Source organism: Vigna unguiculata, chromosome 7 (assembly GCF_004118075.2).
Source record: "Vigna unguiculata cultivar IT97K-499-35 chromosome 7, ASM411807v1, whole genome shotgun sequence".
Lineage (NCBI taxonomy): Eukaryota > Viridiplantae > Streptophyta > Magnoliopsida > Fabales > Fabaceae > Vigna > Vigna unguiculata.
The window spans coordinates 2,811,348-2,821,293 of NC_040285.1; the positions used below are offsets into that span (position 1 = coordinate 2,811,348).

Here is a 9,946-nt window from a genome sequence, read left to right on the forward strand (position 1 = left end):
AATGATTATAAGAAGTAATAAAAATATTATTATTATTGTAAAAAATAAATATAAATAAAATTTAGATTTTTATTGCAAATGAATTTTATTTATTTTGTAAAAAAAATTCTTAAAAATAGTTATTTTAGATTAAAAAATTAGTGAAATCGAGAAAGGGAGAAATAGTAAACTAATTAATAAAAACAGGATAAAAAAACAAAATGTAGAAGAAAAAAAAAGAAATAGTATACATGCATCTTTATTTAAAATTATTATTATTTAGAAATGTAGGATTTTTTTCGTATTCAAAATTGTGTACAAAAATGTTAACAAGTGATTACAATTTCTCTCTTATATGCAGAGAGAATATTAGATATTTATTGAGAATATTTATTTAATATTTTTTATTTAAATTATTATTTTTTTAAATATTTTAGAAATTTTTTTATATAAAAATTAAAATATATTTAATAATTATTTCGATTTAAGAAATCAAAATTAAAATATTAAAAATATTGATATTTAATTACATTTTATTTTATATACAACATATATGAATAAAGTAAAATAATAAATTTCTATGTATAAGATTTATCTTATATTTTTCATATATTTTGAGAATCTTTAAATATCTTCAAGAGTTATGTTATAGTAATTTTTAATTTAAAATTAATATTAATGTTAAATATATTTTTAATATCTAAATTTTAACGCGAAATTTGAATTTAGTAATATATAAAAATTTTATATATTTTAATGTCAAACTTTAAAAATAATAGATATAAGTGTCAAATGAATTTTGAAGTTGATATTAAAGCAAGAATGAGTCAAATTTAAATGCTAAAATGAAACATGTTGTATAGTTATTTCAATTTTTTACACTATGATATATGTATAATCGATCATATCATTTTATATCCAATACTTGGTTTAATGTGTATGGCTCATGTTAAGTCTTGAGATGCATTGAGATAAAGCTTTATATAGGAAGGTTGTCACTTCTCTTATGTATGATTAGTTCCAACAAGTTCTATCTAGACCACTCATAAAGACTAAAATTATTGTAGTAAAAAAAAGTTACAAAGAGTTCAAAGCACCTCCAAAGTGAAAAGATGTGTACACTTTTATACACAGATTTGATAATATCTTAAGGAGCAAACAATAACTCGTGCATAATTAAAGCAACAAAATCATTACATTATACTAAAATAAATAATTAATAAAAAGTATAACAATGTATTGCTTCAAAAACAATTTTTAATTTAAAAAATGAAAGAGCAGATAAAAGTTGAAAGACATTTAGAAATTTGAACAAAACCACAAAAAAAATAGTCCAATAACAGAAAGTGTACAAGTGTCCAAAATAGTGCGATGTTAGGTAGGATTTAGTACACCTTTCCTATATATTTGTCTATACAAATTCATCCTAATTAATTTGAAAATAATGAGTAGTATATGCGTAGTAATGAACACATAGGAGGTGGAATTCCAAAACAAACAAATAGTGAGTACCTAAAGACACGTTAATGCAACCTTTTTGATAAACCACTGAAGTGCAATTTTCAAGTTCAAGATATGACCTCTGAAGAATTCCCTATCTATGTATAGAATATTCAGATAACTTGTGTGAACTAGTCTTGTTTGTTATCTCTAGCCTCTAGCTCTTCCCTATTCCTGGACTTTGCTGGGGCAACCTTGGAAGGGGTTGAACGTTCAGCTTGTGAAAACTGAATCAAGATGTGCATGAGTAGAGTCACAACTCCCAAACCAATTCCAGAAAATGCAACACCCTTCCAAGAAGACAGTAGTGAAGACCATTGGAGGAACTTTATGGCCCCCGTTACAACCACACAAGCCCAAGATATGACAACCTGTTCCCACAGTAAAATAGTTTATCAGAAAAAAATGATATTTTTTACAATGTAAATGTAGTTAACAGTGTTAAAAAGTGGACTTTAAGTCTAATTCAATCCCACAGAACTAAGGTGAGATTTGTACTCACATATATACTCTAAATAAATTGGCCTTATCTCTAGACTATGTGAAACTTTTAACAAGTAGTACTAAATTTGTCTATAATTTATGTATATTTTCTAAAATTACCCTTAATGGTAATCAAACCTACTTTTATTGCTTTTTAAATATTTTTTAGTTTTGATTCTGCTAGATGTCCATCGTTAAAACATTTATTGTTTTAATTTTTATTGGCTATATGTGTGAGTGTTAAAGTTTTTTCAAGTACTTTATACATGAGTTCGAGACTGCAAAGAACTTAAAGATCTTAATGCATTCCACTTATAATATATTGAACTTAGAAAATTACTTGAAGTTGAGAGGGTATTTTTGTGAAAAACATATTAAAGCAGGAGACATTCTAGATTGAATTATATAAAAGACCAACCTAGACTCTGATTTGGGTCTTATGAAAAGGATAGAAAGTGTAAAATTTATGCAATACAACAAAGCTGAAAAATAAGGAACGTGCAAGATTAGACATAATGAGAAGAAGTATCTCACCACAAGAGACTTTACAGGACGACCGGCATCCTGCAGCTCTTGGTTACTAAATGTGTCCTCAGCTATATGTTTGTCCAACAATGCATCCTGGTGTCCCAGAGGAATAAGGGAGAAGAAAGTGCAAAAAGTGTAAAACAAGAATTAGACGCAACAAAATATACCAAAACATTCTTGCAAATAGACAATGGGAACTAATACATGGTAACATTGTTTACACAGTTATCAATAAAAAAAAAAAAACTTGGACTACTACTACAGAGTGACTTACATGCTCTAATTAACAGCTAAAAATTCAATCAACACACCTTAGCCACAAATATATCTCGACACCATTGAGCAACAGCTTCACTTTCTTCCGGCAAATCCTTCATCAAATGTCGCTTAATATGCACATGTACCTAAGGTGGTAAAGTGAGTAAATGTTTAATTAAACTATACATTCTATATAAAAAAAAGAATATATATATATATATATATATAAGATTATGCAGGAAAGATAAGAAATCCTCTTGAGGAACAAAAGCAAACTAAGGAAAAACAGCATAAGGAAGTAGTGTATATTGTTCGGTCAGGCAGCTATACAGAAAACTCTTAATCCTTAAAAGCTTCTTTATTCTTAAAAGTAAAAGCTAAAAACGTACGCACCAAGTAGCTTAGGTGGCTACATAGATAACTATGGATCCTTAAAAAGCTCTGCTATTCTTTAAAGTAAAAACGTAAGTACCAAATTGCCCAGTCAAAACTCTTATTCCTTTAACAACCAACAATAGTGCCTCCAAATTCCCCGGCAATGCCAAGGTTTTCGATAAATACAAACAAGCCTACTCCAAATCTCCAGGATAAAGTTCTGTTAAATAAGATTATCAGGTGTTCTACAATGGTGGTAAGACAACCACAAAGATCTTCCATTTGATTCACTTTTCTTACTATAGTCACTGTTAGCCTTCACACACCATCAAACCAAAAACCAAAGAAAGAAACTGAAATCTTATTCCATACACGCTACAAAAAATATGTTCTGGAAATAGCATACAATTTGGGGAAGAAAAGAAATCAATTCTATCCACATGCATTGGATTCCTAATCTTAATGTGCCTTCTTCATGGCTTCCAAATTACCAAAGCACACAGATTGATCAGAAAGGCATTCATAAATCAAGACCCGCATCGAAGGAAATGCTCTCCTCTTTCTGCCTCTTGACTAATTCTTATTTATAGTGAAATTATTAATTTCTGCAGTTAAAATACCCTGTACATTAATTACTTGTAGGAAAACAGTGAAGACAATGAAATTAAGAGAAACTTGGTGGAAGTCTGATGTTTGATAGTATCTGCTTTTATTTTGTTCTTTCTAAATGTCTACTTTGATAGGCTCACCACTGATGATTTTCCTCTGAAGAGTCTTAGCATTGTAGGAGCAGGTGAACTCTTGGGAATTGCCACTGTTACATCATAAATGGCAGGAACAAATGAGCGCATATGGCTTACTGCGGAAACAAAACCCTGAAAGCAACATAGCTGAGTAAATATTTCAGAGCAAACAGAAAAGAACAATAAAACCTAATACAATGCTTAGCACTAGTAGGTCATATACGTGACATTGAATGTGTCAAGTAAATTAAGAAGAACAAAGAAGCCAAATCATGAAAGTAAAATCAGAATGAAACGGGGTATATCTACTTTGAAATCACATTAAAATCATGTGAACTTACTGTAACAGGTAGGTTATACCATTTCAACATTTTTACAAGTAATTTGAAGATTTAAAGAATGAAAGTACAGCTACGAGGAGACGTGATATCTTCCCAAACAGAAAAACCCAATACATGAGAGAACACAAAATCAGAAAGACAAAACACCAAAATGGAAAACACAACTATCTCCATAGCAAGGTAGTGTGACATTGCAAGATTGCATGTTTCTCAAACAAAATACACCACAGGGCAGCAACAACTAGATTTTAAAGTCAGTTGCATTGAAGAGTACAGGTACTTTGTCACTTGCACACATATTTTTTAAGAGACAACTGGGTACCTTTAATGGAAGAATTTGTATAGTTTTTCATTACTTTTTATAACTTAAGCAACAAAATTTAAACCCAATTTGGACAAAAAAAATTCGTATTATAGTGTTATGATAATGCAAAAGAATAGTTTTTCTGCATTTGTTATTTCTTTTATGGCCACACGTGGTATGATTCAAGTTGTCTACACACTCCACGATGAATAGGATAGAAGAAAAGAAAAATTGTAACAATTTTGACACAGCCCATGCTCTTTTATTACATGCTATACCTTTAAAACTTTGGGGCAATGTTGTTCTCAACACTGGCTACTTGATATATCAATTTTCATTTTTTTAATTATAAAATATTGTATTCCATTCTGTTTCCTACAGATCCTCTGAGCATTATTTTCCTTCACATTTTTACTTCTACCTATGTTGTTCATTATCTTTCTCCAGATTTTGATAAATTATCAGCCTGTTCAACAAGTGAACATTCCTTGAGATTCTCAGATACAGGAAGGATATTGTTGTATTACCTTCCAATATGTTGCTTTTAAATGTTGCAAATGTCACTTTCTTTGAGGACTCTCATTATTCTCCTCACCAGTTTAGCCTAATACTGCCTCAGCTCACTGTTGGAAAGCTACCTTTGTTATGGCCTCTTTGGGGGAATCTTAATTGCAGCCTCAAGGGTGTGATTTACAAATATTTTATAAAGATAGAGCAGATCTCATCTTTGAAGTTGGTTTTGTGGGGTTGAATTGGATCTCAAATCCAAATCCTAAAATGGTATCAAGACCTATCTTAGATCACTGCTGGGCCACTTGCATTTCCCATACTCCAGGCGGTAGCCCTATGTGTGAGGAAGAGTGTTCGAAAATTACTTTAATTGCAATCATCCCTAGCCCACCTTAGTTGTGGCCTCAATGGGGACTACCTTGAATTGTAGCATAAAGAGTGGTGGTTTACTACCACATTAATTATTGATAAAACTTAATAAGCTCTACAAAGCTTAGGTAGTCCACACCTTCAAAGTCAATTTTGAGAGCTTGAATTCGGCCTTAAACCCAACTTGTGGACCAATTGAAACTCTTCTTATGCACGTAAAGGTTAAAAAATATATAATTGACGAATGTGTTGCTGCAGTGCTGCTCCCTTTCCTTGCTTTACACATACTACTGCTGAATGAGTTTTCTGCTGGACTTTTGCTTTATAATGGGTAAATCAAAAAGGGAGCCTGATATTACTTGGAACTATTATGAAAGCCTTCCTACAAATAGACTACAAGTAAAATGTAAGTTTTGTGATTCAAGTATATGTTACATTTTTTTCAAAGTCCGTGAATCTTATGATTCACAATAGGAAACAGTTCACAATTCAAAATATAGCTGCCTCTATGATACATCATTAGTATTACAGAATATTTTACATTCTTAATGTTATTTATAACAATTACTGTATAATGTTTAAAATGTTTAGTTTACTACTATATTAAATAAGTTTTAATCTGAGAATTCTACTTTTTTAATTTCTATCTCAAACATCCAAGCAACATAATTGGAATGAATCTTAGAAGTCTAAGTTTACATCCAAACTCTTTGAGTGGGGGCGACTACAAACCAAACATAGAATCTATGATTGTAAACCGATACCAGCACTGGTAGAGTGCAATTAAAAATAAAATTGTGAGCCATAATTCCAATTCTGTCAAAGAAATGGATCCTAACCACACAAATAAACACCCACCACCAACTGAGCCTAACCCCCATCCAACAGCATTGCAAATTTCCCTACCTTTTGAAAACCTCCAATTTTCTTGTTTTTATATGACTCATCGTTTCAAGAAAACCCAAATAAACATGTTTCTGCACAGACCAAATTTAAATTAAGAGTCAAGAAAGCATGATGACAATAATAGAAGGTTAAACAAAGACTGAAATGAGGACACCCTATTTAGATTTAAAAAAGGAGCTCAGGTTTTCTTATTGAAAGATAGTTTTATATTGTAGTACAGCAATAAAATTGATATAGGATTAAATCAACTTTGATGAAAAAGCTGTATAAGAATATTCCACAAAATAAGAGGCTTATACATTCAGGGGAATCTAAATAGCTCATGTTACACATGAAACACAATTTTCATAATCCTCAAAACATCAGATAAATCAACGGCCAATTGTCTGTATTAACCTAGCATATAATTCGCAGAAGTACTATCCAAAGGATCACCATTCTGAATCATTAAAAAGTGTTGAAATGTAATGTTATTTCTACATTTTTCCTTTGTGTGTTCCCAGCTTTAGGGTTAGGGTTTTAGGCAAGTGCTATGACTCTTCTTTGTATCCAATATCCTATATATACATCAATAAAAACCCCACGGTGTAGGTTGATTACACTGTCTTCTATTCTGCTTGTTTGTTTAAGTTAGTATAGTCCTTCACTTTAAAAATAAAAATTGAGACAACCACATTAGCCACCCTTGACAGGTAGAGTGATAACAACTAATTATTAGCAGTAGAATAGAAATTATTTAACAGAAAATCCCACCAAGAATATGCTAGCATGGATTAGTTGAGCCTGATAATTGGCTAGACAAGAATCATGCAGAACTTTCAAACAGTGGAAAGAAAAAAGGGAAGGAAAAAAGACGAACAAAAAAATCAGGGAATTTAACATTCAACCTTAGTTCTTGGAATCAAAACATTTCTAGGAACAGGCAATCCAACTGAGACTGCATACTCCTGAGCAGCTAATAGTTTGGCCTGTGTAAAGCGAGTTCCTTCTACAAATAGAGCCAACCAAAAGGGAAGAGGGAAATCCCTCAGTTGCTGTAGGCCCGACTGCATATACAATATTGCAAGACTCAAATGAGATTCAAAATAGCAAAACAGTTAACATTGAACTGATATAGTGTGTTTCTGGTACAATGATGCTTCATTTGTATTGAGAGAAAGGAATTAATACAATATATAGAGAAGATTTGATATCCTTTAATAATAAAGATATGATACAAGAATAAACAAAAACATTCTTAATAATACATATATACTCTATATACTACTGATTATACAATATATGTTTCTTATTTCTATAATTAAAACAAAAACAAGTTCAAATATCAATTATATTAGAGTATCCCATACCTTTAGGGTGCTTTCATCCTTTGCCCAACTTCTCTCCAGGAAAAGATATTCAGAAAACCACATTGACCAACCAATAACCTGCACAATTGAACTTAGCTGATAGATCAACATTGACATAAATGATGATATGATGATATTCAGAAAACCACCAAACAGAACATCCCATCCCATTATTATCAATCTATACAAACAATAAATGCCCCCTTCATAATTCCTTCCATTACAAATCATATCATTTGTATCACCCTAGTCAAAGCATTAAAACATAAGGATTGGAAAACAAGTACCATTCAACAAGCTCTCACATAACATACCGGTAGAAACTTAGAGGATTTCTTCATCACAGCAAGAGTGCTGCCAAGGCAACCTGAACGCTGAAGAATAATAACGTTCAATAATCATTCAGTAGTTGAAGCAAAATCCAGATGAGTCAAGAAACGCATTTCAAATCTAAGAATATCACATTTATGGTGAAATAAGTCTATAAGTAGACCCCAACTATGAGTTATTTCGTCATAGTAAAGATAATATTAAACATTTCAGAATGACAAGTAAAATATGCAACTGATTGTAATACATATGCAAATTCCAATATTAATTTTATTGAGTTGAATATGTGAAAGAGGTCATACTAAATAAGACAATCACCTGAGCTAAAACCCATCCAACAAGCCAATCAATGTCACTTCTGTGATTGGATATGACAAGAGCATGTTCTTTACCTGATAAATTCTAGAATGAATCAGAATTCAAGTTATTCAGAGTAAGAAAAGTGCAGAGACCATATATACTCCCTTTTTCTTTCCAAAACACATGCACAACACAAGAAGAAACAGAATGAAGAGGTGAGATGTAGGATAGCCTAGAGCACCAAAATGCACAGTACAGGAGACTTACCCATTAAACGAAAAGTTTCACTATCTGTGAATACTTGGACCTGAAGACAGAAAGTTCCAAACGAAATATTTGATTATTCCAAATCCAACAATAAGAACAATTAAGTCAAATTCATATATGATGTCTTTTAAAATACTATTTTTTCTTGATAGATGAAACATCAATTTTACACAATTGTAATATGCTACAAAGAAGTTAGTACAAATAAGACTTGAACACGAGACAGGATGATCAAAAGCATTAAACAACAAATAATTATGTTCTGTCTGCTCCATTAAATTTCCCCCATTAAAAAAATGAACACGAGCTAGAACAGCTTCATTTCAGTAGAAAGTCCATATCATACAAGCCAAGCATCAACTATCTCATTTACTTCACTTTTTAGTATCCCGCACATCATGACCAGGTTCATTCCCCAATTAAACAACCTTTATTTAAACGAATCCTAGGGTCTACTTGTAAACCCGCCTACAAATACCAAGCTTTAAAAATTCAAATATCAATTCAAGAAACAGGCCAAAATTCAAATATCAATACATGCCCAATCACAAACCATCATTTATAATAACTACTTCAAAAGTCATACCAAAGATAATCTCTGATTAATTGACAGTATAAAAACTTTTACACCGGCATCGCATGCCAGTTAAACTCATTCAGTACTCCAAAATCACATCATCTAGCAGGGCAAGCAAGTAAAGCACTAAACACTTTGCTCCAGTGAACTTTAAATCAAATGAACAAGACAAGAGAGACTACACCTTAACACCAGCCCACCAATCAATAATCCACACGAGTTCCAACCACAGCAGTTCCGCCACCACCCGATTCATCCGCCGGTACAAATTCTTCGACACCGGCCGCACAAACACGTAGCATACTGCCTGAGAGCATCACACCACCACTTGTCAACACTCCACAGTACCAATTATCATCAATTAATCGATAAACAACCAATAGTCAGTGAAGAACACTTTCTCTCTAGTTGAACAAAATGAAGAGGGTTCCAACAATAAGGGGCGAATCGAAATCTCCAAGAATAACCGAAAATGCAAAAAATTAAATAAATAAATAAAAACAGTGACAAAGGGGTCGGTTCCTGGTGAAAGAATAGGGATTCTGATTTATATAGAAATAAAAAATAAATAAAAATGAGGTATGACCTGAATGAGGTTAACGATGAGACCAGAGGAGAAGAAGAGAAGGCCGAGTGGGACGACAACAGCTGCAGTCATAGCCAAGTGAATTTCTGAAACTTCGATTTTTCGATGATATTGATGATGTTGCTTGCTTTCACTGTTGTCGATCTTGTTTACGCTGATGCTTGCTATGGCTACCTAGGTGCGTGTATCCTACTGTGTCTGCTTCTGATAACGTGCTCTCTATTAGTTACTTTATTTTATT

At 32.0% G+C, this 9,946-nt stretch overlaps 1 protein-coding gene across 1 annotated transcript; it reads right to left on the reverse strand.

Moving 5' to 3' along the window:
• Nucleotides 1-1,285: 1,285 nt before the first annotated feature.
• LOC114191689 (1-acyl-sn-glycerol-3-phosphate acyltransferase 2-like) lies at nt 1,286-9,946 on the reverse strand. The gene is made up of 11 exons (XM_028081035.1): nt 9,706-9,946; nt 9,304-9,426; nt 8,543-8,582; nt 8,294-8,367; nt 7,960-8,019; nt 7,646-7,723; nt 7,184-7,342; nt 3,873-3,998; nt 2,802-2,894; nt 2,497-2,583; nt 1,286-1,850 (listed from the first exon to the last, which is right to left on the reverse strand). Exons 1-11 carry the CDS (start codon nt 9,775-9,777, stop codon nt 1,611-1,613), a joined length of 1,152 nt encoding a protein of 383 aa, XP_027936836.1. The 5' UTR covers nt 9,778-9,946; the 3' UTR covers nt 1,286-1,610.